The sequence below is a fragment of the Sparus aurata genome, chromosome 23 (genome assembly GCF_900880675.1).
Source record: "Sparus aurata chromosome 23, fSpaAur1.1, whole genome shotgun sequence".
Taxonomy (NCBI): domain Eukaryota; kingdom Metazoa; phylum Chordata; class Actinopteri; order Spariformes; family Sparidae; genus Sparus; species Sparus aurata.
In genome coordinates this window covers 22,103,746-22,122,525 of record NC_044209.1, presented here as the reverse complement: position 1 = coordinate 22,122,525, position 18,780 = coordinate 22,103,746, and the positions used below count along the sequence as shown (strand labels likewise).

Genomic DNA, 18,780 nt, shown 5'->3' with positions numbered 1-18,780 from the left:
GGAATGTCAATAATGAACGCCACTGGTGTTATTAAACTCTTGATGACGTCGACACTGCCAGTAACTCAGATGACTTCCAGCCTCGCTGCTCCGTTGAATGGCTCGTCCTCCCTCCGCAGGAAAATGAGCGCGCAGGCCTCCTCTGTGGTCAGCCCGTAGGGAGGATGTGCTGACGGGAACAGCGCAGTTGCGACAGCAGTAAACACGACGTTCTCAACCAACCTCACCGTGAAGTCCCGCCTTCTCGCTCATAAACTGCATTCTGATTGGCCGATGTGGTGATAGCGGCTGGCATTGGCTGTTCGAGGTGTCAATAATATAGTTCGTAGGGTTTGTGTGGCTGGAAAGACTGCAATGGGCTCGGTGAAAATCTCTGTAGGTGCAGCGGAGAAGTGTTTCCCGTGCTGACACGCTAAAATACAGAGTTACGGTCTCTTTCTGCGATTTCTTCTTCGCTTTTGTGCGTTCAAGTTCGACAAAAGCCGCCACTGACTGTTACTGTCAGTGTTTTTTAGTAGAAGAGTTCATTTTCTGACGGAGAAACTTTACAAAGGATTAACAGCGAGCTAGGTAAGCGACTCTAACGACTTCTCCTTTTGCCATTTAATAAATCTTTTTTTTTTCTTAGACTGGATTGTTTTCATTATTATCATACAGCAGACTACTGTAATGCACGTATAGCTCTTCTATCCATAATGTTATAGAAGTACAATTGCAGCATTGTGACAGGGTCATAAGTTATTCATGCTGTGCGGCCATGATGTTACAGAAGTTATTGAAGTGTTCCTACGTTTTTTTCTGTAGCATACCAGTACTGTTAGCTACTTCTGGGATTGATCAAATGACATAACTGTTAGTCCTGATTTCGTGAAATTGTGTTTTCTATGTCGTTTTTCTTTCGTGTCGCCTCGTTTAATAAGGACTGAAAAGGGACTCAAAACAAAAAGTTCAACAGCTTAAACTTGACCTGGATGCATATTTAGTCTGTGAAATTCAGGTAAATCTCACGTGTTTTCCTTCAATCGTCACGCCCATCTCCATCTCCATCCGCGGCACACATGTATGCCACCTTGCACTGGGGTTCAATCCTCTGATTCATTAAACTGGGTTCAGAGATATCCAGTGCAGATCTTCACATAGTCTTTGTTTTGAGGTGTGAGTCAGGGTGTGTTTCTTCTAAATACTATTGTAAGAGTTGTCAGCTGTGGAGTCATAGTGATACAGTCAAGGCTCCTAGCTTTAGTGATCAGTGGGGTTTTTTTTTCCTGCCATGATAAATAGATGACATGCATAACAGTGGATCATTGTAGTCGTATGTGTTTACAGAGATCATAAGTGAAATTCTGGCAAGGTAACTGCCTTCTTTGTTTATTCAAGGAAGTACTTCCTGGAATATCAGTGACATGATTTAAGGAGTCAAATTGTACTTTACTGTTAGTGCCACATGACAACAAAGCTTTGGAACCTGGCAGAACTCTTAGCCTGTCTCTGCCAGTGAATCAGTATTAAAAAAAATGTTTTTCAGTTTATTTCAAAGGGTCCATCAGGCTATCATTTGTAATGTGTGCGATCAAGACAATGTTTAAGTAATTTGTCATCAGGGAACCTTTCCATGTATGAGCTGACTTTAGAGTCTCAAGAAATAGTTGATTAATTGAAATAAAATCAAAGTGATTGCCAACCATATTGATAATCCATTAATCTTCATTTTTCAAGCATGAACATGTCAAAAAGATTAGCTGGTTCCAGCTTCTTACATGTTTTAGTCTGTTGGTTGGTCATAGGTAGAAATGTTAAGATGTCCATTGGGGCTCTGGGAAGTTGTGATGAGCCTTCTCATGATTTTTTGACATTTTGTTTACTAAAATTACGAGAAAAAAAAATAAAAAAAGCTGATTCAGTTATAAGGAAAAAAATGTCAAACCTTAATTACAAACCTGTTACCTTCCACACAAATCTTTGCCTCTTATCATCCGATCACCATAATCCTGTCCGTCTATCGTCGTCTAGTAGCCATTGACTTAGTGGCAATGCCAAACATGGTTAAATGATTATTAGACAGCATAATGTCACTTCTGTGAATGTCGAAACTGGGCCACTGATAATCCTGCTCAAAGATCACAGAGGGACTCTCCCATAAACCAGAACATTCTAGCTACCTAAAGTCAGTACACTTAGTAGTAACTCTGGAATTCAATGTAATGTGTGGAATTATATGATAAAGTTAGTGGATTATACAGTTGAAGTCAAATTATGCCAAAACGTTTGTAAACAGAATAAAAAGTCGTGGGGTCTTCTCTGTAAAAGAAAACACCAAGTTGAGGTAGTGTTGGCCCAAATTCACCAGAAACAGAAAGTGGGAAATACTAATTCAGATGATGCAAAAATGAAAGACATCTTCTCACTGTTGACGGTGACTCAGCGACCCTTTGAAGTGATCCTGTTTTCACATGGCCAGAAATTCACACCATGCAGATGCAACTTTTTCGTCTGTTCATGAAAGAGGAACGTAGATCACATGAAAACGGTCACGTTTGTGGACAACTGTGGCGGGAGAATAATTGTTTTAGCTGAATTTCCTGGGACCCCTGAAATGATTTGGGTGAAACTTCAAACACATATGTATTAGTTTTAGGTTGACCTAAATTTAAAATTAAAACATGATATAGATTATTAAAATGAGATACCGGTCAGTTAGGTATACCTTATGATGACATACCTTTCCATCCTTAATGTTAAACCGATCAATACAACATTCAATTGAAAATCTGCTTGTAGATCTGTGTATTTTTCAAAGCTTCTTGATCTGCTGACAAATCTGGAGCTGAGACTCAGCCAAGGATGTGATCCTAGTTAAAAAAGCATTTTGATACTATCAAATGTATGATAAATGGAGATTGTATCGTTTTTAACATGTGGTATCGAAGTAATAAAATAGCAAACACAGCCTTAGTGGAAAATAAAACAAATACAATTTTTGCAATGTAATAATGTTCAGTTTTCATTGGCACTCTGTGAGACAACCTTGATTAACTCATTAGTTTTTATTGAGGCTGTGATTATATATTGGGTTGTTTCATTCTGAGAGGGGCTTCTTATACTCTGTACATGGATGGGAGGGGGAAAACATCAAGTGTACAGACTAATGAATTTTTAAACATGAGCAGATGCTGTTTGCAAGTTGAAGTACTTCTTTAAGCTTTTTTAAACATTAACAGCATTATCTTTGGAATCTGTGCTGCCTGGCAGGAAGCACAGTCCCCTATCTCCTGAGACCATAAAGATGAGTGGAGTTTTTTGTTATCCCGTCTGAGTCATCGGTTATCAAGGATCAGAGCTATGCTAAAATTCTGTTCTTGCATCTAAATTCAGCTTTGTGCACTGCTCAACACGGTATTGTGCAATATGACTTTCCAACAAGTATTGACTAATCTCCCTTTGACTCTGATTGTGATGATAATGCAACAGTATTATTAAATCATAAAGCGTATGTAATATGATACAAATGCTTCAGTTGGTGGTCATTTGATACGGATGCTGGAGGAGACAACTTTCTTTGACTTCACTGGTTATTGTTGGTGTACTGTTGAGAGCCTGTCGAGTTTGGATTAATGAGAGTATATTGTTCAAGTTGTATTGTGCTCCTCAGAAGAGTATGTCAAATGTTTCACTTGTTTTAAACCCATGCCAACAGCAGTTTCTATATGCTCAGAAAAGGAAGTTTGGTTTTCATTGTTGTGTGTGGAGCAACACCTTGGCCAAATATCATTAATGCCTTTCTGCTAAGGGACTTGACAGCTGTTCATGGTGACCTATATTTCTTGGTAGAGGCGAAGTTTTTCACTGAACAGGAAGTGAATGTGCTGAATAGGAGGCCTCCCGAGGGCCTCATATAAATTTCAGAGAAAACCAGGCATTTAGCTATTTCTTTCTCGTCAGTTATACTGCCAAGGCACGTTGTTTTACGTTCCTTTTCCAGACATATTCTCTGAGCATCTTGCTTATTTATGTTGTAGGTTACAGGAGGTGTATGTCAGGATGGCCCAATGGAACCAGTTACAGCAGCTGGAGACCAGGTATCTGGAGCAACTCTACCACTTGTACAGTGACAGCTTCCCCATGGAACTACGGCAGTTCCTCGCCCCCTGGATCGAGAGTCAGGACTGGTGAGAAATAGTTGAATTATTTGGATCTGGTATGAAAACATATTTTTTTTCCTCATGTTGGCTACATATGCTGTGAAGTAGCTTTTATCTCCCACTCCCTTCAGACTGGCAGTGGGCCACTCACCATGAATTGCTGATAGCTTTCCACGCTGACAGCTATTGTATTTTGCCAAATCATGGTTAACGCCTTCCTTTATTATGCCATCTTCTTCCGTAATTGCACCACTACAGGCATTTCATGCATATTATATATCACACTTTACCTTTTGTGTGTTCAAAAAAGGTGCTTTCCTCTAAGGCGTTTCCTTTTTTCAGGGAGAAGTTAAAAAGTAGCAAAAGAGGTTCACAACTCTGTCCAAGTTCACTTTTTTTTAATTACTTTCCAGATTATCTCTCAGTTTCAGTGAAAAGTGATTGGAAGTGAGGTGATGTTGAAAATTATTATAATTTTGTGTTGATAGCCAATCTGACACGAGTATTTAGGCATTCTCAAAGAATTACACCTACAAATAGAAATATTATTATTTTATCTCTTCCTTTACAAGGGCTTACGCTGCCAATAAGGAGTCACACGCCACACTGGTGTTCCACAACCTCCTGGGGGAAATAGACCAGCAGTATAGCCGCTTCCTGCAGGAGAACAATGTACTCTACCAGCACAACCTGCGCAGGATCAAACAGCATCTGCAGAGCAAGTACTTGGAGAAGCCGATGGAAATTGCCCGCATTGTTGCCCGCTGTCTGTGGGAGGAGCAAAGGCTGCTGCAGACCGCCACCTCTGCTGCACAGGTAGAGAAGAGCTGCGCTAACCTAGCTGTAGTATTAATAATACATCAAAGCGCTTCGATTCATGAATTTCAGCTGGTACAGCAGTGAAGTAGTATAGCCTTTAAACCACATCACATACATTACAGTCTTAAGTAATGACATTAATAGGTTGGCACAATGGTTATACATGTTTGTATATGCAGGATGGCCAGGCAGCCCATCCAACTGGGACAGTAGTGACAGAGAAGCAGCAGATCCTGGAGCACAACCTTCAAGATATCAGGAAGCGTGTGCAGGTACATTTCCATGAGAGACTATTAAGTATTTGAATATGCAGTTTATAAAGAATCCTGAACATCATCTAACTTTTACAGATGAGTTTTTCTTGTCATAATTATATAAATCACAATCTGTTTTTCTTCAGGATATGGAACAGAAAATGAAAATGCTTGAGAACTTGCAGGATGACTTTGACTTCAATTACAAGACATTGAAAAGCCAAGGAGGTATATTTTAATTAAGATTTTCTTAGTTTTGGCTGTGATATTTAACTCTCAGATGAATATCTTTTGGCTATAAATTATATGAATATATGTTGTTGCTGATCTATACATGTCTCTGTCCAGAGTTGTCCCAGGACCTTAATGGGAATAGTCAAGCAGCTGCTACCAGACAGAAGATGGCTCAGCTTGAGCAGATGCTGAGTGCCCTGGACCAGCTCAGGAGGGTGAGTGACTATGTTCATGTTGTGAGTTAACTTCAAAGATGAAGAAGAGAGAATTTGAACAGTCTGGATTATCTCCAATACTTCTATTGAAGACGAGCAGGTGATAGTTGATAGTTTAAAATAACGAAAGAACTTGCATACAAGTTGAGCAACACCTCTAGTATGTCAGTGATGTGTTACATGGACACACCCTGCTCATGGTTGTTAATGGGCTCAAACTGCAGAGGATTTAGACTAGATACTCCACTGTTGCCAATGTTGCATTTTACACTATAGATCACCAGTTTTGTAATAGGTCAACAAGGCATGATGCTCACCCTTTGAAATGCTGATTATGAAACTGCAAAAACGCATCACACAGGCAATGTTGAGACGAGCCCAATAGAATCAAGACATTGCGCCTTAAACAGTCTCTCAATGACAGAAGGTTTCGACCACAGATAGGTGATAACTGATTTTTACCATGTTTATTGCTTTCTGTGCTTGTCATCTTGCAGCAAATCGTGACAGAGATGGGAGGTTTACTGACTGCCATGGATTATGTACAGAAGAACTTGACAGATGAAGAACTTGCAGACTGGAAGAGAAGGCAGCAAATTGCCTGCATTGGAGGACCACCTAACATCTGCCTGGACCGCCTCGAAACATGGTAACTAGGATAAAAGTTGTAGGCAGTTTCCTAAACAGATCTTCGGTCACATAATGGTTAATATTTAAAAGCTTCTAAAAAAAACCAAAATGTAAGTTTTGTAGTTGATTAAAGCTTTATGTAAACAACATTCATGGGTATTTTCTTTACAAATCTGGTAAATAAGATATTTCAATCATAAACTCAATTAGATAATAACACTTACTTATTTGAATCAAATGAAAAAACAAAATAGCCACCCACTTTGCTGCTCTCAGTACTGTCAAGTCAGTTTGACGAGACATTTCTCATTAAAACATTTAACTTTAACTTGATATCATTTTTCTAACCAGGATCACATCCTTGGCTGAGTCTCAGCTCCAGATTCGTCAGCAGATCAAAAAGCTGGAGGAGCTTCAGCAGAAGGTGTCCTACAAAGGAGACCCCATCATCCAGCACCGGCCCGCCCTGGAGGAGAAGATCGTGGACTTGTTCAGAAACCTGATGAAGAGGTACTGCATGTGACAAAGTGTTGACAGACATGTCCAAATTGGAAATCAAACCTTTAGAAACAATCAATGGGGAACAACTCAAAGCTACAATTACTGACGACACAGGACTGTCTGTGAATCTAATCATTTGTTCAATGTAATGACATCTGAGCCATCTCCATTCATCCATCAGATGGAAGACAAGAGTTGTCAATCATCAGCCTTTAGGCAAAGGGACCTTTGACCTTAGATTCTCTTCACCATATGTTGCTATGTTTTATGGTATGTCTCCTCTGAAACATGATCCGCTCTTTCTTCTAGTGCTTTTGTGGTGGAAAGGCAGCCTTGTATGCCCATGCATCCAGACAGACCTCTGGTCATCAAAACAGGAGTGCAGTTCACAAATAAAGTCAGGTAAAATGCAACACACATCAGAAATGTGTGTTTTTATTTTAACAATTTATGAAAAGTTCCACCATTGCATTATTTTATATCCTAATGAACTGTCTTGACAATATTTTCTCTTATTTATTTCTAGGTTACTCGTTAAGTTCCCTGAACTCAATTACCAGCTGAAAATTAAAGTTTGCATTGACAAGTGAGTTTTAATTTATTTGGGGATTCTTCCATTTGTATTAATTCTTTATCAGAAAGACACTGACTTTGACTCAACACCTTTGGAGAATTTACTGCTTTACTTATTTTAATTGTTTGTTTTTCAGGGAATCTGGAGATGTGGCTGCCATTCGAGGGTAAGACATTTTTAGAATTTTAACCCTGATTATTGACGTTGTTATTGTAGAAAAGAACCTCACTTTCTGCTGCTTCTTGATTGTTTGTTTGTTTTTTCAGATCACGAAAATTTAACATCCTTGGCACCAACACAAAAGTTATGAACATGGAGGAGTCCAACAATGGCAGCCTGTCAGCAGAGTTTAAACACTTGGTGAGTTATAGAGGCAAAATTCTTACCAGATGACACTGATGGAAATTCTCTGATAAAAGTCTGCAAAGCAGCACTGACGTCCTGTTTGTTACAGACCCTGAGAGAACAGAGGTGTGGCAATGGTGGCCGGACCAATAGTGATGTAAGTACTATTACTGACCCTTGGTGGAAATATTTTTAATGCTCAGATTGCTTTTTAAAATAAGATCATTTTTATGCAGAAGAGGTTTAAATAATCTGCTTTCCTCTAGGCCTCCCTGATTGTCACAGAGGAGCTCCATCTTATTACTTTTGAAACAGAAGTCTATCACCAAGGCCTGAAGATTGATCTGGAGGTCAGTATTGTGTCTTTACGTCATGAACTTTCTAAACTGTATCAATACAAAGACACTGTTCTATGACAACCCCTACAAAGTGAGACGAATGACTCATTAACAAAGTCGCACTGTCGCCCACCCCAGCTTCTTCATAAGCTGTTAAAGATGAACATCCTGCGTCAACCCAGTTATTGACCTGACCCACGTTACTCCACAGATGGCGTAGAGTATATGCCACTGCATATTTCTACTGAAGTCTGATTTGTCTGCCAACTTTACCCTGTGCTCTGTGGGAAGAAACATTTTTCCTTGAATATGCAGACACCTGTCATTCGGGTGTCAAAAGGAGTATGTTATGACCAAATTAACTTTCATGTCCAGTACATCAAGCATTGCATATTTCATCTTAACTCCAACGTGCTTCCATCCACAAGTGTGTAACGCTGACTGAAGATACACCAAGCTGTGTCGTCTCATAGCAACATCTACAGTCACAGCACATGTAACACAATAATGTTTGTGTTCATAGCAAAACAGAGGTCTCCCTCTGACAGATGGATGCAATTCTTCTATGGCAAACTAGAACATGAATCTTCTGTGATTTTCACATTTTAGCATCTGCATGTTGAAAATCACCTTGCAAAGTCAAGAAAGAGAGAAAAACATTCCTGGATCCATCCCTTTATCCCAAGTTGCAACAAAGGTTAATGGGGTCTGTGCTGGGCCGAGATCAAACCTCCACCGAAGTTTCATGGAAATCCATCCAGTAGTTTCTAAACAAACAAACAAATATAGGTGAAATCTTGACCTCTTTGGCAGAGGTATCAACAGAATTATGTCCTGAGGAAGTGTCATTATGAGAATGAAAAGGCAGTGAAAACGAAGCAGAACTTTTTCGCATCATGAGTTAATGTCTGCAAGGAATAACCAAACTGTTTAAAAAAGAAGAAGGTCGTATTAACATACTGAAATAAATGTTTCCCCTTCTGTGCAGACTCATTCCCTGCCTGTGGTAGTCATTTCAAACATCTGCCAGATGCCCAACGCCTGGGCCTCCATTCTGTGGTACAACATGCTCACTAACCACCCAAAGGTAAGACAGCTCCCTCTGGTGGGAAGGGGCTGAATAATTCTTGGAAGGAGTGTTTCCACATTACAGTTGTATTAAAAAAAAATAAGATATTTTAAACTATATTGACCTTGGTGTCTCTGTACAGAATGTGAACTTCTTCACCAAGCCTCCAGTGGGGACCTGGGACCAGGTGGCTGAGGTGTTAAGCTGGCAGTTTTCCTCTACCACCAAGAGAGGCCTGACCATTGAACAGCTCACCACACTTGCTGAGAAATTACTAGGTGAGGTCTCACACCTGAAAGTCTCCAAAATGTTTAACCCTTTGCACTGTGTCATATACCTTTGTGTATGATGTTGGCTGTGATTGTCCAATCCAGGGCCTTGTGTCAACTACTCTGGCTGTCAGATCACTTGGGCCAAGTTCTGTAAGGTACTTAACCATCCATATATAGTCATATAGTTCAGTCTGCCATCTTACCATTGTGTTGCTTCAATGTGAGTTATTTTTTCTCTTTCCTCTTCCCAGGAAAACATGGCTGGCAAAGGCTTCTCCTTCTGGGTGTGGCTGGACAACATTATTGACCTGGTGAAGAAGTATATCCTGGCACTGTGGAATGAAGGGTAAGAGGTCGCCCTTTGTTTACAGTCCCTGAGCGGTCTTTGGAATTGCCTGTTAGCTGCATTTCATATTATAGAAAGTGTTTTCTGGAAAGCAGTGGTCAACAACATTAAAATAGACTTGCTATTTAGAAACGAAGCATCTATTTATATGACTTCCTGTTGTGTTGCTTTTCTACAGGTATATCATGGGCTTTATTAGTAAGGAGAGGGAGAGGGCCCTTCTTAGTCCAAAACCACCCGGCACTTTCCTGCTGCGCTTCAGTGAGAGCAGCAAGGAGGGGGGAATTACATTTACATGGGTAGAGAAAGACATCAGTGGTGAGTATTTTGGGACTTTTTCTCACACTGTTTCAAGGATTTACTTTATTGTCTGATGTGAAACTGAACTGTCTTGAATGCTCATAGGAAAGACCCAGATCCAGTCAGTGGAGCCCTACACCAAGCAGCAGCTCAACAGCATGTCTTTTGCTGACATCATCATGGGCTACAAGATTATGGATGCCACCAACATCCTGGTTTCACCTCTTGTGTACCTTTACCCTGAAATCCCCAAAGAGGAAGCTTTTGGGAAATACTGCAGACCAGAGGCAGCTCCTGAACCAGAGATGGGAGGAGACCCTACAGGTAGTAAGTCACTGCTTTGTTCTTTTTTGCTGTCTATGCAGTTTAAGAGAAACTACACATATTACTTTGTATGCATGTTATTTCTTTTAATGGTGGTCAGTAACATTTTCTTTTTCCTGACAGCTATTGTGCCATACTTGAAGACAAAGTTCATCTGTGTTACCCCGTAAGTATCTGTCAATCCTCCCTTATCTTTTAGTCATCAGTATTTATGGGAAGCTCTCATGCCACCCAGTGTCCTCCGCTTATGTTAAGCCTTAATACTTTCTGTTTTGGTTTTTTTTGAAGGACAAGTTCTCACTTTGTTTTTCATGTGTCGTTGCTAAATGTTCAAGAAAAAGAGAACAGAGAACTATTTTCTCTGTCACTGTGAGTCATCAGAAACATTGGAGGAACCATCACCCTGCTCACACCAAATACTGTAAACTCTGATATGTGCAAGTTATGTATAGATTCAGTTTAGACAGGTCACAGTTGACAGCTGGCAAAACCAAGACCATTGTCTGTTCTTTTCCACTCATGGTGATACTCTCAATATGTATATAACAAGGACGCTTGTTGTTCTTGTTGCGTTGTGGCTACCCCGAAATGAGCAATCAATGTGAGAACCTCACCATGTAGGGTGAAACCGAAAGGCTGTTTTCATGTTCATTGCTGAAAGTGTACATTAACTTTGTGCTCATTGAACATCAGATATTAAGAGGCTTAGGAGCATGATCTGTGACATCACAAATAGTTTGGAAGCCAACCCTGATCTAATGATCAGTATACGCAAGTATGATGTGGAAACCTAAAGCCTCCAGTACACGTACACTACAAATGGTCTATACAGTGAAGTAGGAGACATCTTGTGTCAAGCAATCAAACTAATGAAAATAATAAGAAATTATTAAATTATTAATATTTGCATATTCATAAATCCTAGAATTTTAATGAGAGAACAAGGAATTAATGCCCTTATAGGCTTTTTATGTGATCCTTATACTTTTTTTCCTGCCAAAACAAAAAAATGTCACACACATTTAAGATTTTGTATCTATCCCTTAATACATGCCTTTATATTTATACACTTGCAAGTATGAACATGGCCAAAATTACGAAAAATAATCTAATTAGCGACAAGGAAACAATCAGAAATTGTATGCATTCCTATTAGCAGAGGAAAAATGTAGGAAATTGCGCAGCGAGTTTGATAATTGGCACGTGTAATTTTTAAAAGAAAAAAATGGCCTAATTCTCTGCTTCCTGCGTTGTATATGTTAATGTTCTCTGGTTTGATTGTTCCTCTTTAGCAGGAAACTGCATAGCGTTGGGTTCTGGATAAAACAAGACAGTTGAGGACGTTATCTTGGACTTTTAATAACACTGTGACATTTTTCACCTTTTTCTGACATTTTATAGACAAAGAACTAATTGATTAATTGGGACAAATGGCAACAAATAAGTCGACAGTTAAATGAGTCATTATTTCCAGGCTTGATTAGAACGATTACAATATTGAAAGTAGCTAAATGAAGCATGGACTCTGAGCTGATCTAGCTTTTGACTGAGATCAGGGGAGTGTATGCGCAGGCGAGTCGACCCTGTGCGCTTTGGCTGATCGTGGGTTTGATGGCGTTGTGAGGTTTGATCAGTGAGATCCTGACCTGTCTCCGTAGGTGTCCCTCCGTGTTCATGGACTTGCCGGACAGTGATCTGCTTGGGAACGGATTCCCAGGGTAGGCGCTTGGGGGGAGTGGCATGTAGGGCTTTGTGTGCGTCTTGTCAATTTCTTTGTGTGTTTGATAGGTGGGTTTCAGGGGCATTCGTGCAGTCATTCTAACTTTGTCATTCTAACTCACCCACATGTTTTCCCTGGTCCTAATACACGAGCATCTCCCTGCCATCCATCAGTTTTTCATTTGGTTTAGGGACCCCAGGCATTTGTGTCATAACTCCTCAACTAGATCATATTTTTATTCAAACAATCCTAGCATGAAGTATTTGTGCAGGATAGTTATAGGAAAACTGGAAAGAAATGTCAGATAATTTTAGTCTTTTTTTGTCGTTTGTTTTTTCGACCAAAATATTTTCGTGAGATAAATGACATTAAAAAAGCCATTTCAGTTTGATCAGAGATGGAAACAAAAGGACAGAAAATTTAACTTTATTAAGCCCGTGTAATATTGGCCTGTTCGTCCATAAACTCTTCTCACGTTGTCATGCTAAACATCTGCCCAGGTTTAATTATTCATGTGTTTTGGTAATTATATCCAATTATTTATCAGTAGTTTACCACATATCCATCCCATTTCTTGTCTGCTCTCCTTCTTGGGGCATGGTTTTGCACACTGACTTGAATGCTGACTCATCTTGCTATATTTAGACTCATTACTCACCCATATGTGTCTTAAACAATGTAGGCGAATCACACCCCATTTATTTATGGCAGCCCTGCGGTTAGTGTGATGAAGTTGTGACGACAGATGTTGTCACTTTAGTTATATTGAAAGTATCTCAGGAATCCATGTGCACATGAGTGAATGACCCTTGGTAGGCTTTCAGTTTGATTAATAACATTTAATCTCTTTATTTGTGTCTATTTTTTTACAGCACAAACTCTGGAAACACCAGTGACCTGTTCCCCATGTCGCCTCGCACCCTTGACTCTCTGATGCACAATGAAGCTGAAGCTAATCCAGGACATTTGGGTGAGTCGGTTACACACACGGTGTACATGCTAACATACCTTGCAACTGAATCTCGGCCGAATACGGTAGTCCCTTAACCTTAACCAACACAGCTGCATGCCCCAACCTGATGCCTCAAGTTTCCAAAAATGTCCTCACTGCAACCTCAAATTGATCCTCACAATGATATAAGTAGAAGAATAATAACATGCACTGTGGGACTTGATTGAGAAGTAAAACTAAAAGTTTGTTTTTGGACTTCTTCCACAGATTCACTCACTTTGGACATGGATGTAGCATCACCCATGTGAAGAGGTTTTTCCTTCCTTCTCTGTTCTCTGGATTTGATATTCTGTTGTGATGGAGGATTCTCCCTCCGCACACACACACTCTGCCTGTACAGTTTGTTTCTTGTTCCCGTGTAAAAAAAAAAAATGACTCACTTTCACACCAGAGGGAATTGATTTTGAAAGATGTTCTTTTGAAAACGTTTTTGACTATCCACCTTCAGCTGTGGGAAATGGTTGACTGATACTGACCTGTTGTATTTTAAACAGCATTGTGCTCCCATTCAGTACTTTACCATCTTCATAGATATATTAAGTACCTATAAGTGTCTGGAATTGTGTTTTTGGAAAGAATTGTATTTTTGCGTCATTGACTTTTAAAACGGTTATGAATTAATGTGTTTTCTTTCTTTGAATAAGAAAATGTCATGAGAATAATTGTTGTATAAGCTATGCCGCTTTTGAACTGTGCTTTGTTTCGTTTTTATGCATTTAATCGTCTTTTTTCAATACGTTATGTCGCATTTTTAGTCCCTGCCAAATGTAATGTCACAGGTGTTCCACCATACCTTGGTTTTATTTAGTGTAATACTTTGTGTTTTATGTTTTCTCCAAATGGAATATTTCTTATATTTCTTGTTTAAAAAAAAACCGGTAGAGAGCAAAGAAGACAAAGAATTTAAGACGCTTAAAAGATAATTCTCTTGTAAGCTTTTTCCCCCCAAAGTGTTGTGAGAATATATGTGACATAACAAGTAGAAGTGATGCTCTGATAACAGTTTCTTTGTCACTGCCACATGAATACTGTCATTTGTGATCACGAGAATTGCACTTGCTTTTGAAATTGGCAGTTAAAATATTCTTTGTTGTGCCTGAACTCACCTGATGTGATGGAATATGTAATGTAAATCATTTATGAACGACTTATGTTAGGGAAAAACTTGTAATCAACTTAACCATGGATGTTAAAGAGAGATATTTCACTCTAACAGAGTGTACACAGTGAAATCTGTAGCGGTTGACTTTTGATCTTTCGTTCAGTCGAGCAAACCCTATCAGTTGAGTTTAATCCAAGCCACATTTGTTTGTCCGTCATGCCATAAAAATGTCAAGAGGTTTTCTGTAAGATATGCTGCAGCTATTCATTATTGGACAGAAGGCAATAAAAACAAGTTAGCACTAAAAGTCGTCACATTATCTTTTGGTGTAAAAAAACTGATGTTGTTTAACGGCATCTCAGAATCAGAACTGTTATCGCACTTGATTATCCACATTATATAGGTCATTGTTTTACCATGTCACCTCTTAGATATGAAGTTATTGGTGGACTCATAAATCTAGAAAATACAGTCTGACTTTTAACAGGTAACTTGTGAAACTGCCAGATAACAGCAGCAGTCATGGCTGAACTTGATGTTTCTGCTTCACAGTAGTGTGAAGGACACATTAAAGATATTCAAATAATTTTAAGAAGACCTTTTGACCAATATATGTGCTGCAGAATAAAGGTCAAGCAACTGCACATAATGGAGCAGGAGTAGGTGAAGTTTATTCAAAAGCATGTTTCTTAACGACTGCCAGCGTGTTAGAATACCATCACAGCTTATTCAGCATATTTCAGACCATCAACCTAACGTATAATTCACTAATTTACGTATCAATTGATGTGCAAAGTAAAATATCCACTTTTCATTTTTGAATATTTTGCTGAGCCTAAAAACTGAAGACGATGAGACACCAGATCAAATGATCCTGTGTGACAACATCGCTGTTTCAGATTCAGATGGTGTGAACTCGGGGAAACAAGTTGAAGTGACGTATGCCGTCACGCCAGACATTAGAATAGCTTTCTTATCTAGCTCAACCGAATGTAAAACAGGTTTTATTGGAGACTGTATAATGTTCAAGGGACTGGCTGAGGACCAGCACCAGGAAAGAGGGAAATGCACGAAGAAATGTACCACCGTAGACGAGGAAACCAATGACGACAGATCATTACCGGAGAGGAACTCCAAAGATTTAGGAGAAGCAATAAAGCAAAAGGTTATGAGTTATATGCAAGCAGTTAACTCAGGGCCTCCGTTCATCTGGCAAAGCCTGCTGGAGGGGAAAAAGAGATGAGGTGTAATGTCGTAAAGATGGTTTTTCTGTGAAAAAAAAGGGGAAAAGACTGAGTCATCTACAAAAAACATCAAGGCTAACTGACATGCAACACAGAAAATCAACACAATGCGGCAATTTTTTATTGGTATCTAAACAAAATCCAAATAAAATTCCAGAGTTTGAGAGAATAAAGGTGGTGATGAAGAGAAGGGAAAAAAACTGTAAGAGGGCCTTTAGATTTATAATTGCTGCTGATTGGAAATAATTGCATTTTTTTTTTTCAAAAGGCAGTATCAGCCGTAATCTGAAAGGTTATTTTTTCGTGTAGTTGCTGTAATTGGAATGCTATATATGCACAAGAGGTGACCTGTCATTGCACTTCCCATTTTCACTTTGAGTCCAACGAGCTGTGCCTGTTTCTGCCTCAGATGACAGATTTCTTGATTAGGGGATCGCTGGACTTCCCTGACTGGAAATTCCATGTTAGCACGTGTGCAGCTCCACTACATCTTCAGCCATAATGTTGCACTGATGCCATCAGCACGAGCGTGACGGCCGGGATTCCCATGGGTCCGTCTGGAGAGTACGTGACAGCTGAGATAAAGCGGCAGTGACAGTAAGGAAGCAGTTTCTGCATCACTTGGCCTCTCTGCTCCACACTGCTTGCTTGCTTTCGTGTGACTTGTTTGTCTCGGTGATAGGAAATGAACACAGTGGTTTGAGGAGAAGAGGGGGTGTGGAGATGTACAGTTATTACCGTCAGCAGCTGCTGACTCAGCTGTCTGAGGAAGCAACTGTCAGCCTTTGGTTGATGCCTGCAGCCTATCAATCTGAAGAATCGATGGAGCTTCAACAGGGTGCAGTGTGTGTGTGTGTGTGTGTGCGTGTGTGTGTGTGTGCGTGCATGCGCGTGGGGACCGGCTCGGCTGGCTCTGTGTGTGTGTGTGTGTGTGTGTGTCTGAGAGAGAAACTGCTAATATGAATGATGACTTTTGACATAGATGTGGGAAAATGAAGTCATTTATTTTCTGCAGCATGACACGGGGGGGGATTTTCAGTTTAATTACTGTCAACAGCAACATTGAAAACAAACTGTGGACTTTTTTGTCTGATTAGACACACATGACACAGATTCTAACAAAGTACATTATGAGGTACTCTTAATCAAATAATAATGTCCCATCTCATAAAAGTTAGTGTCCGGGCTGCTCTATATTTTATGCTGACTGAATTTGGGTAGACAAGTTGTGGTAATTTTGTAATGATTCAAAGCAAATTCACTTGTCAGTTGTGTTTTAGTTTATGTAACTTCATCATAACTCCTGTTCTACTGAATTCTCTGGTTGAGGCATAAATTCAGCTGGAGGTCACACGCTGTATATTCTTCATCTACAATTCAATCTACCTAAAATATCCAGTTTATTTATTGAAGCTTTGACATATTATTACTGTTTAATGTCGGCTGCAACTGTGTCTGATGAAGCTACTTTGTTTCTTCAGCAATGAAATCTCTCCCAAAAAGCTTTTTGAAATGAAAGACTGAATTCAGTACTGACCTTTATCATCGTGAGCAATGTTTTCATTATGATGAAAGTAAACAACCGTGACTTAATCTCAAAATGCGGCCTACTGAAGACACACAGCAAGTTTTCATCTTGTGAGCTTTCTTCAAAGTGTGAAACTGAAGGGGAACAGGAGAGTTTTAGGGTGAAACAATGCATGCTGGGAAGGTCATTAAAGCTAATAAGCTAATAAGATGATCATGTGCCTACAGATTGTAGTCTGTACTGGGTCTTCATTCAACTCATTTAAGTCCTAATCAAGTTAGCAGAACTCGAGTTTATAACTTCAGTGAATCAGTCTGAAAATAAAATAGTTAAATCAATTTGAACTAAACTGTTAAGCCCATGAGAAAAGAATGGAATAGAACAATGTTCTTTGTGAAGAAGGAAGACATTTTGATACCAGACAGAAATCATAATTATATTCTAGTTTTGTATGTGATTTTATTCTTATTTCTACCTTACAATACACACACTCTTCATACTCGAGCTAATCCTCCTGCAAACACCACTGCACGCAAGCATGTTGATACCACGGCTTTAACTTGTAAAAGGAGAATTTACCAGCGTTTTAATAAAGTCAGGGATCAAAACACTTTTCTCCAACAATCATCATGTGCTCACATCGCGGCCTTGACAACAATGTGTGGCTCTCATGTGTCTGCATGTGCCTCAGGCCAACACTATCCTCTAATTAATTTTGGCAGGTTTATCTTTGGTTCCTGTCACCACATCTCCCCTGTGTGTGTGTGTGTGTGTGTGTGTGTGTGTGTGTGTGTGTGTTTGTGCGTGCATTAATTTAAATGTATCTAGCTCACACATATGGTCCCTGAACCCTGAACCAACAAGTCTGATTTTGTGTGATTTTCAAGTAAAACATTTTTTAAAAAAAATAAATACTAGATCCGTTTTGTACCAGACGGCGTCGCTGTTCTCCAGACTGAGGGCGACAGATTTGGGCGCGATGCTCTTGAGTTGGATTGAAGATTGAATGCACATTAGATTGGATTTAATCTAATCAACCGGTCTGCCTCTAAAGTAAGTGCGGCAGACAAACAGCTCTGATCACAGCGAGCCAGAGAGAAGTGATTCTGAGATCAGCGACCTGCACCAAATTGTGCTCTCACTTTTTATCTATCTATGCACAAAATATGAATAATAATTATCAGTAGTAGTATTGTAATTATTATTCAGTATTTATTATCATAGTTTTTTATGAGCATTTTTAATATTTAACATGATGCTGCACAACGCTGACAGTCAATTCAGACAATGTCAACAGAAATAATATGCGATTTAAAAAAAAAATCAACATAAGATACACATGATATAAAATGAAATAATAAATAATGTTTCTGCAGATACAGAAGATGTTAATAATTGTCTTAATATTAATATTAAAACATTATAATACTACTATTATCATCATTATCATAATTTATAATTTGAATAGCGAACATAAATTAAAAAAAAACTAGAAAAATAAATGCTGATTAATTTAAAGATACTTATAAAATGAATAAATAGACAGCCGGGTTCAGCAGATACAACACGTGACAACGCGGTGTCTCTTGTTTTTATCGCCTCCTCCGGCCTGAAGCCACCGCTGCTCTCCCAAACCGATCGATGATCAGCGGGACAGAAATCTGCGGAAAGTGTTGAACCCTGTCAGACGTTCAAGAGCCACCGGAAGTGGGCGGTTTATGCGTGTGTGTGTGTGTGTGCGTGTGTGTGTGTGTGTGTGTGAGAGAGAGAGAGAGAGAGAGAGAGAGAGAGAGAGAGAGAGAGTGAGTGAGAGA

General features: G+C 39.4%; 1 protein-coding gene across 5 annotated transcripts; it reads left to right on the top strand.

Moving 5' to 3' along the window:
- Positions 1-328: 328 nt before the first annotated feature.
- On the top strand, positions 329-14,501 carry stat3 (signal transducer and activator of transcription 3 (acute-phase response factor)). 5 transcript variants are annotated; one of them, XM_030406727.1, is made up of 24 exons: positions 329-570; positions 4,017-4,166; positions 4,712-4,955; positions 5,138-5,230; positions 5,359-5,440; positions 5,561-5,661; positions 6,159-6,310; positions 6,643-6,801; positions 7,102-7,194; positions 7,319-7,378; positions 7,503-7,532; positions 7,633-7,726; positions 7,821-7,868; positions 7,978-8,061; positions 9,038-9,136; positions 9,261-9,396; positions 9,493-9,545; positions 9,642-9,736; positions 9,915-10,054; positions 10,142-10,363; positions 10,484-10,526; positions 12,019-12,078; positions 12,953-13,050; positions 13,300-13,340. In XM_030406727.1, exons 2-24 carry the CDS (start codon positions 4,039-4,041, stop codon positions 13,338-13,340), a joined length of 2,355 nt encoding a protein of 784 aa, XP_030262587.1. In that variant the 5' UTR covers positions 329-570; positions 4,017-4,038. The 5 variants fall into 5 exon arrangements, with proteins under 5 accessions (XP_030262587.1, XP_030262589.1, XP_030262588.1 ...); XM_030406729.1 differs by lacking the exon at positions 329-570 and having other exon boundaries at positions 4,039-4,166; positions 10,142-10,360; positions 13,300-14,501; XM_030406728.1 differs by lacking the exon at positions 329-570 and having other exon boundaries at positions 4,039-4,166; positions 13,300-14,501.
- Positions 14,502-18,780: the final 4,279 nt, after the last annotated feature.

Coding starts and splice junctions, on each gene's coding strand:
- stat3 (XM_030406728.1), top strand. CDS start 4,039: ATGGCCCAATGGAACCAGTTACAGCAGCTGGAGACCAGGTATCTGGAG. Junction 7,869..7,977: donor GTGGCCGGACCAATAGTGAT/GTAAGTACTATT, acceptor GCTTTCCTCTAG/GCCTCCCTGATTGTCACAGA. Junction 12,079..12,952: donor CTTGGGAACGGATTCCCAGG/GTAGGCGCTTGG, acceptor ATTTTTTTACAG/CACAAACTCTGGAAACACCA.